The sequence below is a fragment of the Colletotrichum karsti genome (assembly GCF_011947395.1).
Source record: "Colletotrichum karsti strain CkLH20 chromosome Unknown Scaffold4, whole genome shotgun sequence".
Lineage (NCBI taxonomy): Eukaryota > Fungi > Ascomycota > Sordariomycetes > Glomerellales > Glomerellaceae > Colletotrichum > Colletotrichum karsti.
In genome coordinates this window covers 517,984-545,331 of record NW_024065904.1, presented here as the reverse complement: position 1 = coordinate 545,331, position 27,348 = coordinate 517,984, and the positions used below count along the sequence as shown (strand labels likewise).

At 52.3% G+C, this 27,348-nt stretch overlaps 7 protein-coding genes across 7 annotated transcripts; 2 read left to right on the top strand and 5 right to left on the bottom strand.

The window, feature by feature from the left end:
* Positions 1–59: 59 nt before the first annotated feature.
* CkaCkLH20_01692 (uncharacterized protein) lies at positions 60–12,161 on the top strand (the record flags this gene model as incomplete). The annotated part of the gene is made up of 16 exons (XM_038884411.1): positions 60–323; positions 377–676; positions 726–1,865; positions 3,229–3,826; positions 3,882–4,202; positions 7,580–7,635; positions 7,707–7,777; positions 7,850–8,141; positions 8,210–8,962; positions 9,026–9,130; positions 9,197–9,318; positions 10,095–10,455; positions 10,760–10,912; positions 10,965–11,834; positions 11,886–11,973; positions 12,037–12,161. 16 exons carry the CDS (start codon positions 60–62, stop codon positions 12,159–12,161), a joined length of 5,619 nt encoding a protein of 1,872 aa, XP_038750111.1.
* Positions 12,162–12,728: 567 nt separating this feature from the next.
* CkaCkLH20_01691 (k+ homeostasis protein kha1) lies at positions 12,729–15,488 on the bottom strand (the record flags this gene model as incomplete). The annotated part of the gene is made up of 2 exons (XM_038884410.1): positions 12,729–15,200; positions 15,261–15,488. The coding sequence occupies 2 exons, from the start codon at positions 15,486–15,488 to the stop codon at positions 12,729–12,731; spliced, it is 2,700 nt and encodes an 899-aa protein (XP_038750110.1).
* A 2,983-nt stretch (positions 15,489–18,471) lies between these two features.
* Positions 18,472–19,076, bottom strand: CkaCkLH20_01690 (uncharacterized protein; the record flags this gene model as incomplete). The annotated part of the gene is made up of 2 exons (XM_038884409.1): positions 18,472–18,569; positions 18,620–19,076. The coding sequence occupies 2 exons, from the start codon at positions 19,074–19,076 to the stop codon at positions 18,472–18,474; spliced, it is 555 nt and encodes a 184-aa protein (XP_038750109.1).
* A 1,000-nt stretch (positions 19,077–20,076) lies between these two features.
* CkaCkLH20_01689 (uncharacterized protein) lies at positions 20,077–20,775 on the bottom strand (the record flags this gene model as incomplete). Its single annotated transcript, XM_038884408.1, has 1 exon — positions 20,077–20,775. One exon carries the CDS (start codon positions 20,773–20,775, stop codon positions 20,077–20,079), a length of 699 nt encoding a protein of 232 aa, XP_038750108.1.
* A 785-nt stretch (positions 20,776–21,560) lies between these two features.
* CkaCkLH20_01688 (uncharacterized protein) lies at positions 21,561–21,965 on the bottom strand (the record flags this gene model as incomplete). Its single annotated transcript, XM_038884407.1, has 1 exon — positions 21,561–21,965. One exon carries the CDS (start codon positions 21,963–21,965, stop codon positions 21,561–21,563), a length of 405 nt encoding a protein of 134 aa, XP_038750107.1.
* Positions 21,966–23,448: 1,483 nt separating this feature from the next.
* CkaCkLH20_01687 (uncharacterized protein) lies at positions 23,449–24,855 on the bottom strand (the record flags this gene model as incomplete). The annotated part of the gene is made up of 2 exons (XM_038884406.1): positions 23,449–24,370; positions 24,419–24,855. The coding sequence occupies 2 exons, from the start codon at positions 24,853–24,855 to the stop codon at positions 23,449–23,451; spliced, it is 1,359 nt and encodes a 452-aa protein (XP_038750106.1).
* Positions 24,856–25,000: 145 nt separating this feature from the next.
* Positions 25,001–27,227, top strand: CkaCkLH20_01686 (peptide chain release factor 1; the record flags this gene model as incomplete). Its single annotated transcript, XM_038884405.1, has 2 exons — positions 25,001–25,070; positions 26,017–27,227. 2 exons carry the CDS (start codon positions 25,001–25,003, stop codon positions 27,225–27,227), a joined length of 1,281 nt encoding a protein of 426 aa, XP_038750105.1.
* Positions 27,228–27,348: the final 121 nt, after the last annotated feature.

Below are 27,348 nucleotides of genomic sequence, written 5' to 3'. Positions count from 1 at the left end.
GCCTTTTCTTCTTGGATATCTCCCATCATCAACTCTCATTTTCAGTGCACGCCCACGCCATGGCACCGCAACTCTTCAAAGGTCCTATGTCTCTGACTCTTGCTGAGCAGCAGCTCATGCAGGATGAAGAAAGCCGCGTCAAGATGACCGACGAACAGCTGGAGAAGTTCAACACCTGGGCAAATGATAGAGAACCCGATGTATCCGACGCAAAGTTCTGGATCGAGAAGAACACCAATCTCGACTTCAATGCCTTCTCGTTCAAGTATTTGAATCTTTTAATCAAACGGGCCGTGTGGATTTCTCACAAAACAGCATCAAAGGTTCATTCAAGATAAGTCATGTTGCAGTTTCCATCGCTAACATTTCTTTACAGGCTCTGAAAACCTCCGTCGTCAAACGGCCAGGCTTCGGCTTGCCACTCGGTCATATGCCTGGCGTTGAGAAGCAGTTTCCTGTTTTGTTCATGGGCGGCAATGATGAGTGGACAGCTGTCACATTGCTCGTCCGCGAATGCTGCATGCTCCGGGCCATCAACGAGTTGTCTGACAAGCCCGAGTGGTGGCTGAAAGTCAAGAATAATGACATAACCGCCAAATGGAAGAGGGAAGCTTTGGAAATGAACTGGGAGTCTTACATCAAGTACGCGGACTTCACGACAGCAATGGCCGATGCGGTAAGATGAGCCGCAGTCCAACCTCAGACACAGTACTGACATTCTATAGTGCATCAGCGAGTTACGGAAGAAGGCGTACATCTTTGAGAAAACTGGAATTGTACCGGTTTACGACTACTCCACCGCCGTTATCAAGTCCGACAACATCTTGACACCGGAACTACTTTCATCGCTCCGGAACGCCGTCAAGCCACTCGAGAATGTACCGTCGGAGCAGCAAGACTGGCACCCTAGAAGCAACGAGCAAGTTCTGAACCTGGTGCACCCATCTCTCTGGCCCTTGATGTATGGCCGTACAAGAGTACTCCAGGACCGTGTTATCGGCGTTGAAGATGCTCTGGATTACTGCGGCATGGGCATCAAGCTGAGGTCACCAGCAAAGGCGGAAACTACACAATCCACCTTTCGGCAATGGAGTTCCCGAGAAGGGCTGAAGGTGCTGAGTAACGAGTTCCAGTGGTTACCCTGCGATGTGAAAATTGACCCCGCCACGGGAAGGGCAAAGATCGCCAGCTACATCAACAACCTCCATCCCAAAGAACACGCCCACCTCTACCCTATCATCGAGCAATTCATCGAGAAGTCTCTGCCTGCATGGGACGCTATCTACAGATGGGAGAAAGAGTTCGCCGTGCAACGTCTTACGACAGACGATGTCAGGAGAAACCACTGCCCTTGTCCTGAGATATGTGGCCAGCGGAGGTGTCAGCCGCATTTGCGACCCCTTTCCGAAGGTGACGCCCCAAGACATATCAGGGATCTGGAGCGAACCAAGAGGGATAAGGCCTGGTTTGCAGAGACGCATGGCATGAAGTTGCCTGATGCAGACCCGGAGGCGAAGGATTATGTCCGGATCGGCGCTTCAGACATCAAGAGCAACAGCTTCTTCAACAACAAGAAGAGAATTCAGGTCATCGTGAAGTTGGCCAATATCCACCTGACGCCGGAGAAACCATCCTACGAAGGTGGTTCGTGGCACACGGAAGGCCTCCTCAACGAGCATATTATCAGCACGGCGCTTTACTACTATGACAGTGAAAACATTACGGATTGCACGCTCGACTTTCGAACCCTTGCCGACAGAGAGGATCTTAGCTCAGAGCTCAGTTATGATCAATACGACTGGGCGGGCATCAAGCAAGCTTTCGCTATTGACCCGCGGGGCAACACCATTCAAAACATCGGCTCGGTACTTACGAAAATGGGTCGGGCAATTTTCTTCCCCAATCTCCTTCAGCATCATGTATCGCCCTTCAAGTTGATCGATCCTACGAAGCCAGGACACCGGAAGATCCTCGCCTTATTTCTCGTGGATCCAGCCATCCCCATCATAAGCACATCGAATGTACCTCCGCAACAGAAGCACTGGTGGCCGTCGCAGAAGAACCCGGGTACTGAGGCGGTAAAGTATCGTCAGAAATTCCCAATGCTCGAAAGACTAATGACGATGAACTCAATGCATCGGAGAATGGGGCCGCGAAGAAAGATTTGGTGATGTCTGAGGAGGCATGGTTGAAGGCCAGGAATGATTGGGAGAAGGCGTCGAACAAGGATGAATGGCCTATCGGGTTGAAAAAGGCCAAGGAGTTCAGACTGGACTTGATGGATGAGAGGAAATGGCTGAAGGCGAAAGAGGAAAGCTGGCTGAATGTGGAGTGGAACTTTTGTGAGCATTGAGAAAGCTCAAGCATTGGATGCTAGCAGTACCGTCTTTTTATGACGTCTTACATATATGAAATTTTCCCTACGAGCAACATGCGGCCTCTTTGTGCAGGAAAAAGGGGAAGAGAAAACGGAGCCCCGGATCGGACCGAGGTCAGGTTACAAGTCCGCATCATCGGTAATGTAACCTTGATGGTAGTTTGTTTGTTGAAAGACGCACTGCAGAGTATGGCTGAAGGGCTTCGAGTCAATGTTACCGAAGGTCCGCCGCAAATCTACTGGCTTGGGGCATGACTAATCAGGATAAATAATGGGTTTTACAATGAGTATCTAAATAGTAAAGCAAATCTACTGACAAACGTGCCAATTGTTTGGGTCGGGTTTGAGCCGGAGCCTGATAAACTCAATGTGGTGGCTGTGGTTCTCAGTTTATCGCGGACTTTCACGTACCAATGACCGGCATCTTCGGTGCCCGCGCTCTCCGGGCGGCATCCCGCCAAGCCTACAAACGTCTCCGGACATTGAACCGACTTGAGACGGCCCACAAGATCGAAGAACAGACGAGCCCCCTATTTTTTTTCTGAGTCCAGGGTTTGGCCAAGCGTGGCGCAAGAGCTCTAGTAGCCGCCCTGCGCCACGGATGAGATCAAAATCTGTTCAGTGCATACGAGCCCGATCTTTTTATATAGCATGAGGCTGGGAGGGAGATACGAGACTCAGCCCGAACGTTGCAACAGCCCTAAGAGCCGCAAAACAGGCTCCTTGTACCTCCCTGAGACGTCAATATTTATCTGAAGGGAAAGCCTTGACAAGTTTGTATGCTTAAGATACTCAGTCCAGGCAGCAACATCGGATTCACTCGTTCATCCCGATTTTCGACCTCTTCACAGCCTGATACCATGTCACCAAGCAAAGAAAGCAGCTCTGCGGAGCTCACCGAAATGGATCCCCGGGGTGATCTCGTCTTCATTGTCGGATCGGCAGCCGAAGACACCCCTGCCCGCAGCTTCCGTGTCTGTTCCCGGACCATGGCCCGCGTATCCCCCGTCTTCGACCGCATGCTCCACGGTAGCTTTGTCGAAGCCAAGCCAACCACCAACTCAGACAGCACCGCAATTGATTGGGTGGTGGAACTTCGTGAGGACAAGCCCGACACATTCGAACTCTTCGCCAGCATCGCCCATGCCAAATTCCGCCAAGTCCCGAGGAGTCTGCCGATCGACAGGCTGTACGACCTCACAGTCCTGACGCACTACTACGATGCAACGCCAATGTTGACACCATGGTTGCAGAACTGGGTCACGGGGATCGGGGAGACACCAGATGTCGGCGTGAACGGGTTATTGATGCCAAAGCTTCTGTGGATCTCTTGGGAGCTGGGTCATAAGCAGCTGTTCGAGAGTACAGCACGAAGAATGGTTATGGAATGCCGGGGGACTGGAGAAGAGATCGAGTTAGAGGGGCTGAGTACGCCGCCGGACATCATTGGTTAGTTACCCGCTTCCGCCTCATTTCTCAAGAGTGCGTCACTGACTTAGTCCAGAGCGAATCAAATCTGTCCGCACGCAGACAATTCAGTCCATCATGGACCTCTTTCGTGACTTGGCTGAAAGGCTTATCACAGTCGACGAGGGCGAGAGATGGTGCCGGCATGCCATGTACATGGGACCGCACCGGTGCGAGAGCATGATACTAGGAAGCATGACTTTCTGTCTCACTCGAGCAGGTTTGTGGCCCATTCCAGATGCCGCGGATGTCGAGGATAGCGTTGTGACACTATACTCAACGTTGATGAACCTGGTAATCCATGACATCGGCAAGCCTGCGGAAAGAGGAGGAGTTGATCATGCTGAGTGCAACCCTCGTGCGTTCCTGATGGGACGCATCAAGGATATCCTCGGCCAGGTACCGAATCCGGTTAACGAGACTCATAGAAAGCACTTGGATAGACAAATACAGAAGCTGCTTGTTTGATTATTGATAGATTAGTTTGGTATACTTGGGCGCCGGAAGGGCTGGTAAACCTGGCATCACAGCATAATTGGTAGACTGGAAGACGTTCTAAAATGGCATTAAAAGGGTACTTAGAAATACTTTTATCACTGTGGTTAACGCAATATGAACGTGAATATTTATATTCATATATACATATATATATATATAACTTTCAAGCTGTGAGTTCAATAACATCTGGTCATTTCTCTTTCTCAGGTCTTGAGCTGAGACGTGGTGGTCAAAAGCCAAGCCTAAGGAACATTGACAATCGTTGACCTTGGGCCAGACCAGGTGTAGTTCCCATGTTCATTGCACGTTAAAACTCAATGAAGTGTTGTCAGTATATCTTCCCCTGCTGATGATGACGTACCATCAGCGAAGATAATGGCTTTTTCTTGCCAAGCCGCTGAAGCTATTTGCCGGGACTTGAGATGACTCGTACGCCTAAAGCCGGGCTACGGCCGCGCAAGGAACGGAATTATAGTGTCTTACTAAGCAAGAAATGTGTGCTTGAAGCACTGCGAGCTTCTATTATTATGCAGGCGGTTTTCAATTTCTCCACGTTCAACAACACGAGTTTGATTGATGGATCTTACGACCATCTCATCAACAAGACGAAATCCGGACTGCTCCTTGTAAAACCCGAGGGCATTAAGTTCTGACTTTATTTCATCGGCAACACTCTCAATGAAGATCTCTCAGTTACCAGTATCAATTTGTCGACCAATCTCCTCCACAGTCTCTGGTTCCATCGATGGCCCACACCGATGGGGAAGATGTCGCGTTCAAGGAGTGGATGTTTGACCTGCAAGCGACGCCATCGTAAATGCGACGAGACAAAGCCTGATTGTCTCCAATGCGTAGGACAGGGAATCGAATGCGAGGGATACGATATCGTCCTGCGATGGGGTACGGGTATTGCCTCGCGTGGTCGGTTCACCGGAGCGCCGGCGCCTGTAGAAGAACCACCAGCCAAGCGACGAAGGTTGATATCAAGCCCGAGAAGCTCGTCTGGCGCAACTGATAGTTCTGGTACTTCGCATGAAAAGTCTTCAAGTTTAGCCAAGAGAGACGGAGGCCTTTCCACGCCCTCTCCTGTCTCTATCGGCGTCGCGTCGGCCCCTGTCGTTCGGACCGTCGTGCAGTCCCCGCAGCTCTCCGAGTCACCCCTGACCGAGTCTCAATGGCCCGGTCGGACTGATCAAGACCGAAGACTCTACGAAAGCTGTGAGTCTTCTTCGATATCAACTTTTCTCTCATCACGGTTGCTTCCAAGCATGATTGCGTATGGATTTACTGACGAGGTTGTTTTAGTCAATAATTCAACTGTCTTCCTGTTGTACTCTACCCGCCGAGACGACCTATTTAGGCAGCACCTCCGCCGGCTTGCATATGGATCAGAGGCTCTCTCCTCCATCCTGATTGCAACTCATCTATACGTATCCAGCCCGGCTAATCCTCCCCCACTCTTCGAGGAGTACTACGTCCGGGGCCTTCATCTGTTTCGCAAACAGCTAGAGTCTTATGAGGGCACCGTCAATGTTGGAGTCATGTGCGCTGGACTCTTTATCTGCACTTTGAATGTGAGTCTGATTATGACCCACGCTTATGTTTCTAATGGGAAGGATCGTGATGTGATTGCGTCCTCGGAGGACTGCTCTCAAGTTTCCTGTTTTACTCTTGGCTGATCGAAAACTCTCCTTCAAATTCAGCTCTTCCAAAGCGCGCGCTGGTCTGTTCACTTGGAACTAATGACCACAGTCTACGGCCTTAGTGGCAGTCTGCATGGCTCCGCTCTTCTGGCAAATTCTGAGGTCAGCTTTCCTCTCGAACTAATGGCAGTCATGGACATGCCGACATTCGTTCGAGGCCGTGCTACAATGACGCTGGGTCTTTGGAGAAGATTACGGGAGGCCCGGTTTTCTTTCTCGGGCAGGCTCAGTGAAGGTGAAGGCGACCGCGGAATCGAAACCGTGACTAGCCTTCCGCGCTCTTTACTCGACATATTCGCCGTCATCCAAGATGAGTCTGCGGAAAACGCTTTGTTATGTTGGCCTGGGGAACTGGGAGAGGTACCACAGATTCATCTTTGGGAAGCGTACCGCTTCGCAGGAATTCTCACCAGCCGCAGAATTAGAGGGTCCAGAGCTCCCATTTCTGATTCTCAAGCCTCACCGACAGCACCATCGACCGAGCTCCTGCTCGGACGGCTCGTCGCCGCGATGGATGCTCTCTGTGACACCCGCAAGCGATACGAATACGATCAACTTCTCACAGTCAACTCGTTATTATATCCTTACGTGGCAGCAAGACTGGAGGTCCTGACTCTGCAGCGTCGGCCGGCTTGGATGGAGGCATTGCGCCGAGCTGCCGATGTATGTCAACCGTATGGCTTCACAGCAAACGCTCGTAACATTGCGGAGATGCTGGACGAAGCATGGGAGACAGGGAATGATGGGTACGATATTGATGAGCAGGCTAAGAAGAGAAACGTGGAGATTGCACTCTTTTGAACTGCATTCTCGCGTCGGTTGGAGTCAGGTTTTCTGCGCCCAAGAGGGGCTCAAAGACTGCATCCACTTGAGGCCTCGTACTGCTTGAGTGCAGGTCGCCGAATCACGGGTGGCTGACGAATCTCATTTGGCTGCGTGTTATTCGACTTGGCCCGTGACGTACCTGTACTCTGCTGCATAGACGACGATAGCATCGACGATGCTCTTGTCGTTGGAGGTCTTGACCTCCGGGGGTTTCTAGGAAGCTAGCTGCTTTAAGTAGGTCCATACGCCAATGATATCTCTGCTTCTAATCGCTCGAGATGTCGTTGCCCCCAACGGGACGTACACCCCCCGGTCTTTACCCCAGATTCAGACTTGAAAGCGGAGACTGACTCGATGCTTATCAAGGCCGGGCCGGTGCATGATCTCGGTGGCCAAGACTTACATAGGCGGAGAGAGATAACGTTGAGCATTTGCCATCGGTTATCTAAAAGCGAAGGAAGTTCCCTCTGGAAAAGCTATGAAACGCGTGCCCTACGACTTGCCTCTTGTCGCCCGTCAATATCAACTTTTCACTGATAGTCTGACGAAGGAACATTATGGACCGACATGACCAAGACTCGTATCTTCCACCTGGGAGTGCTCGACTTTTGTCTGGTAAGTATCTAGCGACGCGACATGTAGCAATTTTGCACATCAATCATCAGCTGGTGGTTCTTCTCAAGTTGCTAATTCGATTTTGTTGATGCAGAAGCATCTGCTTTGGTCCTCGTTCCGGAGCCGACCGCTGACCCAAATGACCCCCTTGTGAGTGGTGTCCTGTTCAAGTGTCATACAAGAAGCAATTTCAGAGTCGCGCATCTAATAATCCTAATTAGAACTGGTCATTAACTCGAAAATATGTCAACGCTATCTTCGTCTTCGCCGTCACTGTAGCTGTCTTTGCCGCGTAAGAGGATCTGCCTTGCGAATGTCTTTCTTCAACACTCCAGAATCCCATTGACTAACATTTAGCAACTAGGATGACTATGCAGATGGTTCTCTGGCAGCAGATGACAGTTGAGTTGGACATGTCTTACGATGAGCTTAACGCCGGTGTCTCCTTCAACGTCGTGGGGCTCGCCATGGGCTGTCTGCTCATCATTCCCTTCACGAAGAAATACGGTCGACGGTCCACCTACATCTTCTCGACCGCGATCATGGCTGCGACCTCATGGTGGTCTAGTCGCATGTACACTGTTCCCGAGATGTACATCACTAATCTGCTGTTTGGTCTGGCGGGTTCCACGAATGAGACTATTGCCGAAATGACTGTGAGTACCTGTGTTTCTCATAATTACACTGCTTGCGAAGATGACACTAAAGTTGCTTATCCACTAAGATCGCGGACCTTTTCTTCGTTCATCAGCGAGGCTTAGCCAATGGCTTCTACATCACCTGTGTCATGATTGGAAACTTCCTCGCCCCGACTCTAGCTGGCGTCCAGGCTGCAACCATGGGATGGAGATGGACTTACTACACCGTGGGCATCATTCTCACGATCCTATCACTCCTGTTCGTCTTCTTCTTCGAGGAAACCAAGTACATCCCGGTTTCCGTGGGACTCAACGATCAAGGCCTAGATATTGCCCTGCCACGGCCTGTCGATATCAACGCAGACGAGGAGAAGCTACCCGAAACGCTCGTCGACAGAGACATCGTGGATGCTGGGCAGCCAATTCCTCTCAACACGTATCGACAACGCATGCGCTTCTTCACACAGACGGACGAGTCGCTGTTATCGGGCTATCTTACACCATTCAAGACAGCTGCCTTCCCGCATGTTGTCTTCGCAGCGATACAATGCGCTAACGCAGTTGCTTTCCTTGTGCTTCTCACAAGCATCAACTCCATCGTCTTTGCCGCGCCACCTTACAGCTTCAGCACGGCTGGGGTTGGGCTCATGCTAATTGGACCCTTCATCGGCAACTTGATCGGCAGCGTTTATGGAGGTTTGCTTGGAGACTGGATTGTCGTGAGGCTTGCACGAAAGAACCGCGGCATATTCGAGCCGGAGATGAGACTCTACATCCTCTTCCTTCCAGCACTTGTCATGGGGGCTGGTGTCATTATCTTTGGGGCGACGGCAGATCGGGTGAGTACATCTTCCAATGCGCTCAAGTCAGGAACTGCCTTTCTAATGGTTCTTCTGGTTCAGGGAATGCATTGGGTGTATCCAAGTATTGGAGGAGCTTGTTTCGCGTTTGGCATGGGCTCTATGATGGACGTCGCCTTCACCATCGTCATCGATACTTATAAGACTGTGAGTGCATTCTATCGGGGCCTGAAAACACCCACAACGACGCTGATATGCTACCTCATATTCCAGATTACAGCCGAATCTTTCGTCTTCATCACCTTCATTCGCAATGCGGCGACAATTGGGGTGCCGTTCGCCGTGGTGCCATGGCTTAACGCCATGAGTTTGACGAACATCTCCATTATCAGTGGGTGTGTGACAACTACAATTTGCATGCTATTTATACCCTTGCTGGTATTTGGGCGTCGAATTCGTATCGCGTTGCATGGAAGGTATGAGAAGGTGGCATCTGAAGTCGGGCAGGCTGCTAGTGTTAGTCGGATTTGAGTTGGGAACTCGGGGTCTTGATAACTGGACGAGTTCCGAGTGTATGCAGTCTAGCTTACACAATTGTACACCGGACTAATACATATTATTCACTCGTACTTTGTTGCCAATTCCATGTTATTGGCGTGTTCTTCTGCGTTCATTACAACATCGTATCAGCTGCATTGCCTTCATAGCCCTCAAAAATCCGCTCATAAATTGAGTGGCCTGCCGAGATGAACTGCCGCGGCCACGCCCACATTTGGATCTCATCATATGACGTGGCCGAAGGAGCGGTGTTGAGATGATTCAGAGCCACACAGTCCATTACATACAACAGTCACCAAAGATTATGAGCAGCTTATCGTTCAGATGAATCTCTTCCATGATCTGCGGACACAGGTCCCTGTCACTGAGATCCCGGCCGGTGCGGGGGTGCATCCGCTCGCGGCACCATGCCTGGAAAGGCAAGTCCAAGAGCCAATGAGATCTTTACAGAAGCCCCGATCGGTCTGTACGCCGAACGGCGGACATTGACTTGCCGGTCCTCTGAGACACAAGCATTTGAAAAGAGCTACTGAAGAGGTACAAAAGCACATGAAATTATCTCCCTGCAGCAACTTCCCCTCATTCAGAAATCGACAACAGACTCCTGCCGAAGGACAGACTCGCTTCCCACAATGACTCTCGTTCACGACTACAACCAGCTCACCAAGGAGCGAGCGCCAGACGACATGTCATGGCAAGACCTGGTGGCCGAGAAGAGACGAAAGCTTTCCGACGCTATCCCGGCCGATTGGAGACTCAAAACTGCTCTTGTCGAAGAACTGACGCAGACAAATGGAGGCCATCTCCTCGAGCTGGATCATGCTAGACGATCTGGGATTCTCAACGAGCGGGAGCTCGATATCACCGGGAATCATTCAGCCGTTTCCCTGATCGAGAAAATGGCGTTTGGGCATTTCACAGCAACTGAGGTTGTGACAGCGTTTTGCAAGAGAGCTGCTGTTGCCCAGCAACTTGTGAGTAGACATATCCTCGACCTCACGGTTCCAGTCCATTGCTTTTCAAGCAGTATTTCTTACGCGAACATTTGATTCGTTGATGTCGTTAAATGATGGTAATCTGATTTCAACAATATTAGACCTCATGTCTCACAGAATCATTCTATGACGAAGCAATTCGACGGGCGGAATGGCTAGACCGGTATTACCGAGACAATGGCAAAACATGTGGTCCTCTTCATGGTCTGCCCATCAGTCTTAAGGTAACATCCATCTTGGTGAAACCACCTGCACACGAAAACTGACTTCTCATTCTCACAAGGACACTTTCAAAGTCGTTGGATACGATGCAACTGCAGGCTACGTCAACGGCCTCAAACTGGGACCTGCAACAACGAATTCTTGCTTGGTCAGCGTCTTACTTGACGCAGGAGCAGTGCTCTACGTCAAAACGAACGTACCACAGACGCTGATGGTACGTCGAATCATCCAAGCTACTTTCCGTTCAATGCTGACTCCGTACGAAGACCGGAGATTCTGAGAACAATATCTTCGGAAGGACGCTGAACCCACATAACCTCAACCTCAACGCCGGCGGCTCAAGCGGCGGCGAAGGTGCCTTGGTGGCTTTCCGAGGATCCCCCATCGGAGTAGGCACCGACATCGCCGGTTCAATCCGAATTCCATCCATGTGCTGTGGAAACTACGGCTTCAAGCCGACAAACCATCGGGTCCCTTACGGGAATCAGTCCGAGGGTCCCGTCATGAGTCTCCCCGGCCCGTTTCCATCTGCGGGACCTATTGCATCCTCCATGCAAGATCTCGAGCTCTTCATGAAAGCAGTCATCGGTCAACGTCCTGGAGCTTACGATCCAACGGCCCTCGACTTGCAATGGCGACAGCCGGCTGCGGGGCCGCGTCTCAGAATCGGAGTGATGGAAGAAGAGCCAGCCTGGCCGCTACATCCTCCGGTCCGCAGGGCTTACGAGTCCGCCACCCAAGCGCTCACCGCAGCCGGTCACGACGTGGTACGCCTCCCGTACGATTACGAGCGGAGTGCAGATCTTGGCATCAGGCTTGCCTGTCAGTTTTTCGAGTTGTCCCACCCACCCGATGAAGATCTCGCAGCGATCCTCGGCGAGCCACTGGTCAAATCGGCCGCTGCGAGAATGCACCCCTTTACGACCAACCCGCGTCCAGTGCTTAGAGACATGGCGCATCCGTGGCGGCACTTGGATGACCTGGATCTCGCGCGCGCCAAGTACACCGAGGCGTGGCATAAGGCGTGGTTCGGTCACAAACTTAATGTCCTTTTGGCTCCGGGTGCTGACAAGACTGCCGTGCCGCATGATACGTACGGGTTGATGCCTTACACGGTGGTTTTCAACTTGCTTGACGTGAGTTTGGCCGATTAAGATGTAGTTCGTGGAGCTAATATCTCTGCACAGTACCCTTCGTGCCTCATTCCCACCGGGCGAGCCTCAAAGGCATTGGACCCCGAACCAGTAAAAGCGTCCGGTCCGTTTCTTCCAGACTGTGAGTAGCCAGTGTCTCTTCCGTGGCAATAGAGGTTGAAGAGATAGCTGATGCAGTGAACAGACGACCCCGACGCAGTCGACGGCGCTCCATGTGGTATCCAGGTTGTCACTCCAAGGTTGAGAGACGAGGAATGCCTTGCTGCTGCTACCATCATCGACAGAGTTGTTAACGGGTCTTCCAATTGAACGGTACAATACGAACGGGCTGGTGGTCACTAGAGAGAAGCCATACCGATTCTATATGACTTAGGATGACGGCTCCTTCTGCTGAAGCCTGAAACAGAACCATAACTAGCATCCAACCGTTCGTGGACGCTTTTCATGCCCAAAGTGCCGCTAACCACTGCCTCTGACATGCAAAAGACCGCAGATATCGCGCCCCTCGCTGGTGTCACGTTCGGCGAGTCCAGAAGCAAAAAGATGCGCCGAGGGGGAATCGAACCCCCGGCTCCCCGACGCTGCTTGATGGCAACGGAGAATTTTACCACTAAACCATCGGCGCTATTAAGCTGATTGATTGCTTGTTGCGACGGGGATGCTGAATTCTTGCTCATGGAGTGTGTGTTTGAGTGGGGATCGCTGCGGAACATTAGGGCTGGCGGTGGTCACCTATTTCGACAAGGGTCACGATGCCTTCATTCTGACGCTAGCAAATTGGGGTCACGGTGGTGGGGCTTCGATGTGAGGAGGGTGCAATCAAAAAGTTTCCATTCTTGTGGTGAATCGTGCAAACGAAATGACTAGCGGCAGACCCTACTCCTTACTCGCGTGGGAATACGTGCTTGGTTTTCTGTGAAGCGTCTGCGTCTCCCTCTGTTGATGCCTCCCCTGCACAACCATCACACTAACGTCGGAAACGCTCTTCTTCTTGATCTCGGAAACGAGTTGGGCTGCCGTAGACCCGAGAGTCTTCTGCGGGTCAACGATACTTGATGACCCGTCCAAGTCAATACTGGCAGACTGTGACGCTGTCGCGGAACGGCCGATGACGAATGTGGTTGCTCTCTTGTCGCCATTTCCCAGAGACAGAAGGTCTGAAATGATCGACGAGGTCGGGATATCCCTCTTGACGTTGAGTGTGTGATAAAGAATACGATTGGCGATTTCATCGTGGACGTTGGCCTTGATGCGTACGTACTTCATGTTCGCAGATGCATCAGGGTCTGCGGCCTCAACGATGGTTACTTCGAGGTTCTCATTCTGAGCCAGCTGGATTCCAAGTCTGACGCCGAACAGATCGTCCTCGGCACCGGTGTAGAGGACACGGATGGATTTCTTGCCACGGCGTTCGGCGGAAAAGAACCTGGCTGCGGAAGGGTCTTGGAGCTCGGTGAGGCTGACGCCGGAGACATGTCGTTGGAGTTGTCGAGGTTTTCTGGCGGTTTCTGAAGTGGTTGATTTGTCGAAGAGCGTTGCGTCGATGAAGGTCGCGACTGCTGAGACGTGCTTGGCTTCGTCAAAGATACTGCACATGAGATTGGAAAAGTCGCCGCTGGTGATTGGGTCTCCGCGAGTGGTGGCGCTGTAGAATGAGGGAAGCTCGGAAATCGTGCCAGTTTCACTCCAGGGAACCAGGATGAGGTCGGTGCTGAGCTTGTTGGCCTCCGTAGCCAGCGTATCAGCGAAGGAATCCTCGGGTACGACGGCGATCTGTCCGGAAATCACAACATCCCTGGAAGTGTTATTGGCAGATGTACCGAAGGCTTTGATGATAGGGTCATGTCCGGCGTAGTCCTCGATCTCCGAGACCTTCATGACAGAGGAATTCCGCTCGCTGAGACCGACCAATCGACAACCATGGAATCGCAGGAGCTCTTGGTGCAGCGGCTCTACTTCCGGAACAACCGCCGCGTGGTCGACAAGGCCTTTCTCACCGCTGCGTTGTCCATGAACGTCAAGAGATGAGCTCTTTGAATGAGACGACGACTGCCCGCTGGTGAACATTGAGATGGTAGACATCAAACTAGAAAGACCATCGGTGCGAAGGTAAACTAATACCTTGCTGGCGACTTCCTTCTGCTCGTCTTCGACCTCACCATCAAGTCCTTCGTGCAGGATAGGTGTACCGTCCCAGTTGATCTTTCCTCTCTTCCACAAATCCAACTTCTGTTGATACGACGGAGGGTACAGCCACATAACGAGAGGGGAGGTGGCGAAGGTTGTGACGAGCGCCATGACGACAAACATGGTGAAAGTCCTGGTGCTGAGAATCTTTGCCTGCAAGCCGATGTTCAAGACAATAAGCTCAACAAGTCCCTTGCACGACATGAGCGTACCGATCGTGAAGGATTCTCGCCAGACAAGACCGTTCATCCGAGCTCCAGCAGTACCTCCAATCACCTTGCTAAAGAAAGCCACGAAAATAATGGCCACCACGTACCCCCATGTGCGGCCACTGTCCAATAAGCCGAGGTTGGTGTTGATACCAGACAACGCAAAGAACAGTGGCACAAACAAGGTCGAGATCAGATCTTCGATCTTCTCAGTCAGTTTGATGGCAAAGCCTCCTTCGTGAGGGCACATGAGGCCGACCATGAATGCGCCGAAGATGGAGTGAACTCCAATGATGCTCGTGAAGAACGCGGAAGCCAAGACAAGAAGGAGGGTCAGGGCCACGACTCCTTGAGTAGGACCGTTCTCCAGACTTTTCGTCCCGCGCAGAACCCACATGAACGCTGGCCGTACTGCGAAGCCCAGGAATAATGCGAATCCCACAGAGACAAGCAAGATCCATACCGCAGTAACGCCGGCGCCAGAGTTGACCAGGGTAACACACAGAGCCAGAAGAACCCAGCCTACGACATCATTTGCAATGCCAGACGTGAGAACGATGACGCCGACCGTAGTGTTGAGAAGTTTGAGGGAAGTCAAAATTCGACAGAGAACTGGGAATGCAGTGATAGCCATGGCCACCCCGATGAAAAGCGCGAAGACTCCGAATGAGATGGGAGCGATTCCAGGCTCATTGCCGAACTCGTTGTACAACCCGTAAGCGACGGCGACACCGAGCCCGAAAGGAATCGCCATGTCAAGAGTTGCGACACTGATCGCGGTGCGCCAATTGCTGAGAAGGTATGAAAGGTTGATCTCGAGACCGACGAGGAAGAGAAACAGGACGAGGCCGATGTTGGCCGCCAGTCGAAATGGTGGCATGGAATTCGGAGGGAATATGGCTGCAGTGAAGCCGGGAATGCGACCGAGCACAGATGGACCAAGAAGAATACCCTGTGTATCTCATATTAGACCGGCTATTTATCAAGACGCGCGGCGGTTGAGAATACTTACTGCGATGACCTCCGCAATGACCCTTGGTTCACGAATCTTGGACAAAGGCCAGTACAGCAGTCTGGTCAAGGTGATGACAATCGTCGCCTGGATGATGAACATAATTATCGGGTCTGCAGGATTGAAGACCGACGGGTTCATGCCCTCGAAGATGCCGCCCTGCGACGGCGCCCTGTCGCCGGTGGGCGTCGGCGTTGGCGACATCGTCCCGGTTGCTGTTGTCGACATGATGCCGGCTGTTTGTGATGCACGTCTCCGTGGGTTTGCAAGCGGCTCGATTTCAACCACCAAAAGCTTGCAGCAGGATGGAAAGATCACCTCATCTCGTGCACGACAGTCTAGTGGGGTGATCGAGTTTAAGACAGGAGCTCAGACTCCTTCCCCAGATAGGAGAGCTTTCCCGCAGTCCTTGGCATCTTGGCCTCAGAGGCATCCGGATCATCATTGCAGCTTCTGGTTGTTTTACTATCCAGGCGCTTCCGTCTTCAGTGCATGTTGAGGTGGCTGGACACCTCCAAACGACAGCGACAAGCGCCTTGGCGGTTGACTAGCGGATCGCACCCGAGAGTGCACACTGCATGTTGCATCGCTTTTGGGTTGGCGCCAGGGGTCTTGGAAAGGATTGGCATGCTCAGGCCAAGAGTTCAACGACAATCTCGCGGCAGTGTTGGAGAGAAAAGCACTCACTTTGGCTCTTGCTTGCGACCCATGTGCTGCAGTCTTACGGCTGACGGCTGACGGCGTGATAAGTATTGGTATCCTGGGCGGCCAAGATGGCGGACGGCCGCCTGCTTACCGACGAATGCCGCGCAATCTCGGGAAGAAATGAGCAGTCACGTTGTCACTGGGTGGCTTTGGCCAAGAACATTCGGAGGAATTGGCATCTTTCGTTGTCAAGTCTCCTTCATCATGCTTGGTGGCATGTGAAGAGGTGAAGGTTTCTGAAGTATGCTTGGCCAGTCGTCATTGGCAGCAAAGAGCCCTGGTAAGCTCTAGCACAGCCCCAACCCAGTCAAGCGGTGTCAATGAACAATGTCGGTGGGAAGTCTGCTGAACACGCTTTCTTCAAGAGACCGTGACCGTTTCTACCATCGAAACAAAACCAGAAATCAGAGAGATTCAAGCCAAATGAGAAGATCGGGAGATTATGGGCACAATATGTTGTCGTGGATAATTTGCTTGAGCTGAGGCCAACAGCGAGATGAGGGGTCACTGAATACCAAGATCCTACTGAGGCCTTGGCCTCATATTCATCGATTATCCAAAAACCCAGAATTCATCTCAAGTTTGAATTGACAGCTTCACAGGTTTTACTTTATCAGACTTGGGATAAGAGATGACACCGAAAGAACAACAGCCGAGTGCATTGATCGTTTGGCCGGTGACGCCACCCCCGCGTAAGGTGACGGAGATATTTGTGGGGCAAACGGCGGTCGGCCGCCGGCCTAGAACCCCACTCCAACCCGTGCGGATCCCGATCGCCCTGGCCGGGAGTTTGTCACACAGATAAAATGCATTACAACTGATATTTCTTCTAGACGACCAGCCTTGATGACAGTTTGACGTTACAAATGCTGTAAATGTACTCTTATATGATTAAGTAAGTGCCTCCGCCGGAAAGCCATACATACAGCTAACTTGAAGAGTGGGGATCACACTTGAAACCTTTACATATTGATTAACGTCAAGTACTGTCTATTAATGACTGATTACATCTCAGACCGCAGTCATCGCAACAGACTGCAAGATCGCGAAGACGCTCCCGGCGGGAACTGTTCCACCGTAGAAAACAGCCTGAGCTCCAGCCGCAAGACTGCCTGTTCACGTCTTGTAAGCAGTCTGTTTTCTCCCAAAATTCGGGGAAGAGAAACTAACCAGCGACTGGTCCAAGTGCGCCGAAGCCAACGAGAGGAAGGACTGGTGCGAGGGCCGGTGCGACAAGCGAGAGAGCTGGTGCAATGATGAAGAACATCTTTCACGTGTGACTTGAGCTGTATGGTTGCCCTGTTTATGTATGATTTTTGACGAGATATTGGTTGCGAAAGTTCCCGAAGTTGAGAAAAAGTGCGTGCCACATGGTAAGAGCTTGGAGGAGGCAACAGGCCTTTAAGTAGATGGAGAACGCCCACAACCACGACCACGTAACCCGCAATGCAGCTCTGGGGCTCCAAGTTTCTACCTCACAGTTTCGGCCGTGAAATTGTGAAATATCACATGCTTAGAAACAGGGAGAAGTCTGACGGGCTATTCGGATAGGCTCAGTTTTCTCAAGCTACTCTTGCAGGAGCTGACGACGCTTTGAGGTCTGGCTGGGACCATCTCAACCTAAACAAGACGTGGACGAGAACTATTCAAAATTACAGACTTTATTACAAGACGTTCTGACACTAAAACCATCGTTCAGAACTACATTCACTGCAGAATTTAATATATGGAGTCTGTCTCATCAATGCTTCCTCCTTCAGTCCTTTCACATGTCACCGTGTAGCCCCGGCATGTCCAGTGCAGCAGCAGATCCGTGTAGCTGGAGGATGTGTAGACTGCGGTATAATTTAAACCGCCTGCTTCAGAGAAGTATTGCCTGCAGTTAGCCTGTGAGAATTCTTTTGCGTAAGATATGGGAGAGGGGATGAGTTTACGCACCACAATAGCCCACGCACCCAAGATAATATAGGCAATGCCCACCAGAATTCTCAGAATCATCACGAATCCCATTGTGTGAGTAGGTGAAGGCTAAAAGTGGAGGTATTCGTTGCAATTATTCGAAGTCCGAGAGTGTAATTGACGTTTTTGTCCCCAGATGGCTGAACGATGAGCATGTGGAATGGGCATGCTTTTCAAGAGTGGATTGATAGAGGTTTAAGTAAGGAACAGCAGTATCTCGGGTTTTTATTCATTGCTTATCATCGTCACCTATTAATTCGTAAACAACTAACATCCAGCATGGGAGTTGCTGCAAGAGGCCTCCCAATATCCCTTGTGCAACAACACCCAATCGTGGATTATCACAGGGAACCCGCCAAGATAAAACATTGAGTATTCTGAAAGTTCTCAACGCTTCAAAACAGCCTGTAGATTCCAAGATGCCTTATCTTTCGTCTCAGGACATAGTATCAACTCAAACGGCATAGACGTAAATCCAATCTCTGAACTCATCCGTGGGTCAGAGTCTCGCTCGTATCCGCAAAGCCCTCCATGCCGTTACCATCAGTCAACTCCAGGTCATACCCAGTCGCTGGAAGAAGGAAAACAGAGATCCCTTCGGAACGAAGCCTGCATAGCGCGCCTGCCACCATGACGCGAAGGTTTCTGATGGAAAGATATCAGCTACGTTCTCTCAAAGTCCGGAAGAAACTCACCGGCAATAGGCCCAAGTTCACCGAATCCCAATGCCTCAAGCACCCAAGGGGCAATGAGAACCAGAATGCCAATCGCAATGATGGTGACAAATACCGGGTGCTCCTTCGCAAATCCGAATATCTCTTGCGCCAGGTCGGCCGATTTGTCCATCGCCTCCTTGACGACCTGGCCGATCGTATCGCGATGTTGGACGAGGCCCTCGACACCGCTGAGGATAAGCTTCGCGAAGCTTTCCGTCCAGGAGTTTGCGGTCACAACGTTCTTAAGCCTTCGCTCAAGATCCTTGCCGCCTTTCTCGGCCGTCCGAAGTATGTCGACAAATTCCGAAGCCGCATCCTCGCTGGAGCGCAGAGGCTGCTTCGCGATGATGCCGGAAGTCTCTAGGTCGGTGGCGGGCGTTTGCTCCGGGTAGGTTCGTCCGAAAAGGAGCTCTACCAATCGGGTGCACTCCATCATGATTGGTGCTTCGTAACGAGATGAGGGGTTCTGAGCTTGAATTCGCAGAACCGGTATATCAAAGAGAATGGAGATTTGCTTCTGATTGAGAGGGGGATTGAGAGGGGAAGTCGGAACTTATACTTAAAAAGCCCATAATATCCTCGTGCGCGGGCCTGGGCGCGAGAACCTGCCATCTACACACAACTTTCTTGATCATGTTTGGCACCAACAGTTCTTTGAAACCTGTCGGCCTCCTGCATCGTGTCTGCCTTGCCCAATCGCTGTAGCCGCCCTGCCTAGCTGGTGTCACCACTTCTGCATCTCTGTTGGCCCAGAACTCGGCCTTCGGCCACCAACAAACATTTCCAGCGCCCGTCATCAGGCCCGACCAACATATTCAACATCAGGCATTCGATATTTACACTTTACCTCAACTGGGAGACGTGAGGCCTGGCGTGACAAGCCAGACCTGCTCATATTGCTTAACAGATGATCCGTAATAGCTTACCCCGTCCGTCCTGGCTGCCCGACCAGACCCCTTGAACCGGGCCGGATTATCCCAAAAAGTCGTTTTAGGCCACGAACGAGACGACAATGGCCAAAAGGAGTGACACCGCGGCAAAAGCAAAAGGATTGGGCCCTAACCAGGGATCGAACCTGGGACCTCTCCCAGATTGAATCGTCGTGTTGACAACCCTAAGGGAGAATCATACCGCTAGACCATCAGGGCTGATTTGACTGATGGCAATTCTGCCAAATTTTGCGGTTATCAAGCCTGTGGGCGCTAGTCAAGGGATGTCCCCACGGCGCGGAACGAACCAGAGTGTCCTGGGAGTGCACCAGCCAATGTCATTCCGGATCACGATCGAAGGAGGCAGGCCACAGTGTTAAGCAACCCCGGGTACATCGCCTAGGATCTGTTATATTCCTAGCCCGAACTACGGGTACGATTTCAACTGTGATAATACTGATATCCTGCAATTGAGCTCTCATTCGATAGATTCCCGAAACAAACATCTCACTGAGCCGCAGACAAGTCTTCATTGACCTTCCGCCCCCTCAACACGTCCTCCTCATGCATCGGCTCCCTCGCCGTCTCCGCAATACCCTCTTCAACCCATTGCTTGACAGCAGGATGCTCCAATAACTTCTCGACATACTCCTTAGCCTCAGCGCTCTTCAACGGCAGCCCAAAAGTCCGAACCCTCGTCGCCACAGGCGCGAAGAACGCATCCGCGGCGCTGAACTCCGTACCAGCCACCCACGGCCCTCCGAACCTCTTCAACCCGTCCGTCCAGACCTCCTCCAGCCTGTCAAGATCCCGCTGCAGCGCCGCGTCCGGCGGCCCGCCGAGGTCGATGCGCAGCGCGACGTTCATAGAGCATTGGTCGCGGATGGCCTCGTAGCCGGTGTGCATCTCGGCGGCGGCGCTGCGGGCGAAGGCGCGGGCCGCCTTGGAGTCTTGCGGCCAGACGGAGGGGTGGGCCTCGGCGACGTATTCGACGATGGCGAGGGAGTCCCAGACGGTGATGTCTTCGTCGACGAGGGTTGGGACTTTGCCAGACGGGGAGAAGGAGAGGAAGGCGGGCTGACGACGGCCGGCGACGAATGTTTGCAGGCGTTCTTCGAAAGGAATATTGAGTGCTCTGAGGAGGACCCAGGGTCTCATGGACCAGCTGGAGTAGCGCTTATTCCCGATGTAAAGAACGTAGTCCATTGTGCTTGGTGACTCGGTGAGCACTACAAAATGATGCTTGGTGAACACTGTGAAGAATAGGTAAGTAATGAGACAATTGTCTACGCTCAAAGACAGAGCGATGAGGTCAATTTATACAATCACAGTAATAGCTGAGTTGACTCATTTGGTGATGTTTCGTATCCCAGCGTTTGGCGCCCTACAGTGGTAGGGTCATGCAGGCGGGTCCCCACCGCCGCTGAGAGACAAGGATAGAACTACGAATAGTTCAGATGGATTGTCAATGCAAGCTGTAACACCTATTCAGCTGAGAGCCAAGCTGTGACAAGTTGAGCTATCAAATGATGTTGGTAATCCGCACATCGATATGACGAGCGACCGATGTGGGGTTCGTGTTGTCATGTCAATGGAAGGGCGCTGCACCAGAGAGTAAATTGGGTCTAGAAGCATCACGGCCAAGAGGCTAAAATGCCGTCACGGAGGACAGGCCGGAAGCGAACAAGCTTTATCAATGGGCCATCACCGACAAGGTATTGGCCGATGCGATGAACCAATTTTCTCATTTGGTGAGATCAATCAGGGTAACCAACGGAATTAACTCCGTGCCTCTAGGCTGCTGAAGAAGCTCAAGTAAAAATCATGTTATCATATCTGCCTCTCAAGTTGATTTTATAGAGCGGTGTGAGCCTTGTTTAATACATATAATTAAATTAATAGAAATACTTATTAATCGCACTGCGAATAAAGTCGAACGTTAATGTCAGATTTACTTCAGCGCCCCACTGTATATAACAATAAAAACACCATCAGGCGACTACAGCATCCAGCTTGCGAAACCAATACTCCAGCTGAGTCCAATCCTCCTGCATGTTCTCTTCTTCAACTCTCAATGATATGCCTAGTCTTTCGGCACCCTGAACTTCTTCTTCGAGAAGGGTTCGGTTTTGGATTTCCTGAAGAACCTGCCCCATTCGGTCCATCCAGTATGTCTTAAAGAACGTCGCCAGAGCGCAACCCATCTCGTCGATCTTGCTTTCGAACTCAAGAAGTAGACTCTCGAGGAGCGCAAGTTCATTGGCATCCTCTTCCTGAATTTCTTCCACCTCGTCTTCTTCGCAAACCCAATATGCCCACTCGAAATAGCCGTTACCGCCGTGATGCTTTTTGTGCTCCCAGGAGCTGCAGCAGGTGTGGCGGACTGGGAGGGCCATGAAGGTGCACACTCGCAGACAAGTTGATCTCTCGTCTCGCGAAAGTGTGCAGTCTGTTTCGAAATGTTTGCATAGCCTGATGATTTCGTCCCCCGTCTTTTTCAGTGACGCTTTTGTTATTTGGTCAACTGACCAGTCTCCCAACGCCGCCCTCCACATCACTGAATAAGGATGGCAGCCGCCTTTCGAACAACCGCATTTGCATGTATCCAGAGACGGAGAACTAAAAACATGGCTTCTGAGTGACTTGAATAAGCCGGAGGTGTATTCGAGCGATGGAGGTGATGAGAAGAAGGTGTGCCAGGGGCATAACAACATATGCGCCGTGGTAAAACCGACAGGTCTACCAGGTATTTCGGTTGCCAAGTTTGCGCCATGTTCCACAAGCCATTTCCTGTAGTGCAAGGGGTTTCCGATAATAGCTAAAGGAACCAAGCCGTTGGAATTTGGAACATCGACTTCCGTGAAACCTCGAGAATAGAATGCGTTGGGCATCCTCCATGTCCCGTCGTGACACATCCCTTCGGCATGATATATGGATCCCGAGGTGCTTGATTCTTCGCCAACTACCTCCGTGCGCAGACTTGGATGTACAAATATCCCTTTGTCGTCAAGTGCCCTCAAAACGTTGCCTGTGTGCTTATCGAGCATGTTGTTTCCGATAAGATCAAAACAGTCGATTTCTGAAGGTTTCAAAAAACGCAGCGCTAGTGCTCTTAGCTCCTGTCGCCGGTCCACAAGCTCATCGATTACCATATCTCGTGCTCTTGCAGATGCTCCTCTTATTGCGTAAAGCCATGATTTTCTTGGGGTTGCCCTGGCCAAACACTCGCTGTCGGTTTGCAAAAGAATGCTCACTGCTTCCCAGCAGGAACACGTTCCCAAGCAGTTGCCATCCCATGGGCCGCTGCAGATAGCGCCACTCCACTGCAGAGCGCATTCAAGCGTGGAGGCCACTACGCCTTTATCGTGAGAATGAAGAATCGACTTGCCATATCGACTCAAAACCATCTTCAAGCCTTCAGGCCATCCAATGAGATGGTACAAAGATGGAAAACCGAATGCGTCGGCTTCAGACAAGTCCAGAGACAGGTGTTCGCCTAAAGCCTCAAGCAACCTTGACCTATCACGGGATAGAATAGCTTCTAGAGGATGGCCGCAATATACTTTGAAATCTTAGCATTAGTTCTGAGGCAATCTCTGCGGAGCAGTTCCTTACCCTGGGCTGCTGTGATGGAATTCTTGATCCACGTTTGATGAAATCTCATGGGTTCGAATTGATAGATGCCATGGACCATTGGGGACCTCAACATTTCAGAGGTAAAGGTATCTTCTTGGGGCCGGAGAGCGTCGAATGTTTGGACCGCTCGTAGATCACCCTCACGGTAAAAGTACCAACCTGTTGATGCAACCTGAAACGCGTACCTGGATAAATATGAACACATTGAACGTGAAAGATCCCATCCGGGTGTGGGCGTGGAACTCACTCATCGTATTGGTTCGGACGGTCCCGTGGAACGCCAACTGTGAGAAGGAATTTGATGAATTCGTGCCGGTGGTTTGTCCACTTCCCCTCGTATGGGCTGGATGCCGCATGCAGCAAAGTGCCGCCGTTTGTATCAATGTCGAACGGCGAGGAGGCCCTAGACGTGATGACTATCTTCAGGGTGTGAATACCTCGCTCAAACAGTTTGGTAAGCTCTTCATTGGTCGATTTACGTCGTAGCGCGTTAGAGGCCAGCAGCAGAATTTTCACGACCTGGAACGCGGGGCTGGTTTGACGCATCTGAAAACACGTAAATGAAGGAGACATCCCAAATCCGCCGGCCCCCGTAGTAATTGATAGCGAAATGTTGATAGCTGTTGAAACCAGTCCTCGAAACACTCTGAACGTGATACCAGCAGACCAGCTATTGGCATCATGTACGTTAAAGACAGCGAAAGGACATCCAATGGCGTGGGCCCGTTTCGTGACTGCCTCTTTCGTAAAGGAAACCGGCCCGAGCGATCGCTTCTGTCGTCGTAGGATACGCTTCGGGTTGCAAGTGCAGTGGAACTGTGACCGTATCTTCGTCTCTTGGCAGATAGGCTCATTTGTAACAGTTCCTGACGAGGCCAGAGAAGATCCGCCCGTCAAGGACATCGTTTCTGGGTTGGTCATGCTGTCGCAGATGACCTTCAGTGCACTCGGCTTCGAGACCATGTTTTTCAACGTGCCCGCGGCGCTTGAAGAAATCAGATCGACTATCAACTTCTCCAATTTCATCATGTCTTGCTTGGTCGTATAATCTGGCAGATTAGCCAGTGAGGCGTTCTCGTCAATCTTTCTCTCGATTTTGAGCATGGTCAATTCGGATCTTGATACTGTCTGGAGGACTTGCTCTCTCATCTCGAGTGATGATTCACTAAAAATAGTGAGTAATTCGTCATCGCATCTGTCATACAATGCTTACAGTTCGAATACTTGAAGGGCTGCTTGAAGGGCCTTGGTGACCACGTCGAGCCGAGCAACGAGTCGATCCAAGCGATCCCTACGAAAGGGGTACAGTAGCCTTTTCTTCTGAATCTTCATCATGTTCACGGCGGATCTGTCGGTGCCGTTCGCGCCTTCAACGCAAACCTTGCTGATGAAATCATCAAGCAGTCCTAGCTCAGCTTTAGCTGATGCCATGGACTCCTGAAGCGGTGCAGAGCAAATGCCAGGCGCCTGACGCCGGTTGTGGAGTGCTTCGATCTGCGCGATGAGCGTTTCCAATGATTTCTGATGGCGTATGGTGGATTCTATCTCCTCTCTGCAGCATTGTAGGCCGTCGATGTAGACGTTGAGGCCCGAACACACCTGCAGTCCCAAAGAGACCACGCCCACGACTGTACCCAGAACTTCCGCCATTGTTACTTGCAGCTGTTCGCAAAGCCGCCGGTGATTGATTCAAAGATGATTCATCGATTGGAAGATATCCCGTCGCGATGGAGAGCTGAACAAAACCGAGAACCTGCCTCGACCACTTGATGGGGTTGATTCCGGTGCAAGAAACATGCAGCTTGAGGGGAGAAAGAACGGCTCGTCAGAAAATGGCGCGAATGCCAGGCGGCGAAGACGTATCCGTAAGAATGGCCGCATTATTCCAGTCAGGATCAGGCTGACGAGTAGGGTTCGCGAACGTGTTCATGGGGCTTAGCCATGGGTAGCACAGCTTACATGCATGTGCAACAATGCATGCAGGTGATGCTGGTTCTGGGTCAATACTCCCGTACCAATCGTATGAACGAAGGCTGTCAATTCGCCTACGAACGTCCTGGGCGCCTTGCCAAGTCGAGAACCCTCCAAGATGAGGCATCGCGTCGGATAACGGCGGCACGTAGCCACCCAATCCCGGAGCTTGAGGTGCCATGATGGCCATCAGTGGTCTGCGGAACGGTTTAGCATACTGTTCTCTGCGTCGATAACGACGAGAATTAGTGCTTAGTAGAGTAAAAACTTCCTCCACCTCCGCTCGTGGTTAACATCATTCGACGGCAGTACTTGCTTTGGAAGTGGCGTGCTGTGGAGGTTTACCCTGGCTCCAAGGCGGACCTGAGAAGGACTGCGAGGGACGCTGCGCGTATAGGGAGACCGGTGCGGGATGAATGATAGCCATGTCTACTGATATGTAGGACATCCGATGTCTTTCGACCAACAAGAGAGGGAAAAGAAGGAATTCGATGCAGATATTAACCTGCACGAGATGGGATGATGAATGGTGAGCGCCTCTTACGTAATCTCTATTAGCGCATTAGACCCTGCGCCAAGGCGGAACTTTGCAGCGACTTCGTACCTGAGCTTCTGTCGATCAGCTCGAACAAAACTTCCGGTGGCCTCACCAACTTTTCTCACCAATTCCACCACCCTCGGCGAACGAGTATGCTCGCGGCACCATGGGTCTGCCGCCGGTGCTTGGGAGGACTCCTCAAACCCAGGAGCGCCCAATTCATCCGTCGTTCTAGCACAGGCAAGCTCCTCTTCCTCATGCCCACACCACTTCTCGCACCGCTAAAACGGCCCCCTCCCCAGACACAGGCGCAACGAACCTCCCACCAGCCCTCCTCCAACGCGCCCGAAACCTCGCGACCGAACACGACGACCTCGCCCGCTCCCTCGAGGAGAACTACGACTCCAAAACGGCCCGCCGCATCGGCGAGCTCGCGAGCGTCGTCCACGCCCTGAAAGAATGGGAAAAGGCACAGGCATCCATCGCCGAGCTCAAGGGCATGCTCATCTCGAAAGATAAGGAGCTGCGCGAGATGGCAAAGGACGAGCTGCAGTCCACAACCGGCCACCTCGGCGCCCTCTCCCGCAAGCTCTCCGCCTCGCTCACCCCCAAAGACCCCTTCGCCCACATGCCCTGCCTGCTGGAAATGCGCCCGGGACCGGGCGGCCTCGAGGGCCGCTTCTTCGCCGACACCCTCTTCAAGATGTACAAGGGCTTCTGCGCGCGCAAGGGCCTCCGCGCGCAGGTCCTCAAGTACGAGATGGCCGACGCCGCGGGCGACTCGACCTCGGCCGCCGGCGAGCAGCCCCTCCAGGAGGCCATCATCGAGGTCCAGGACCCGGGCGCGTACGAGGTGTTCCGCGGCGAGGCCGGCATGCACCGCGTGCAGCGGGTGCCGGCGACGGAGAGCAAGGGCCGCACGCACACGAGCGCGGTGGCCGTGTGGGTGCTCCCGTCGTTCCAGGAGTCGGGCGGCGGCGGCGGAGCAGAAGCCGAGGACGTGAACAACCCGGACTCGGACTTCTACATCGACCCGTCCGAGGTCAAGATCGAGACGATGCGGGCGCGGGGCGCGGGCGGACAGCACGTGAACAAGACGGAGTCGGCGATCCGGATGACGCACCTGCCGAGCGGGACGGTGGTGAGCATGCAGGACAACCGGTCGCAGCAGCGGAACCGGGACGACGCGTGGAAGCTGCTGCGGTCGCGGGTGGCGCTGCAGCGGCGGGAGGCGACCCAGGCGGCGGCGGCGAACCTGCGGAACGCGGTGCTCTCCAAGAACCAGATCACAAGGGGGGACAAGATCCGGACGTACAACTACAGCCAGGACCGGGTGACGGACCACCGGGCCGGGATCGACGTGCACGACCTCCCGGACGTGATTGCGGGGGGCGAGACGCTGGATAAGGTGTTTGACGGCGTGCGGGACTGGATGGTGTCGCAGGACATCGAGGCCATGATGGCGGAGGAGGAGGCGGCGGCGTTGATGGCGGAGAAGAAGGCGCAGAAGTGAGGTCGAGACGCCGCGTGTGTAAGTGTACCATATTGTATGTAGACCATCTAGAGCGAATGCATAAGCCGACCAAGAGTGCTGGCATCGAGAGTTCATGAATTGGTATCCATCGCCGTTGCTG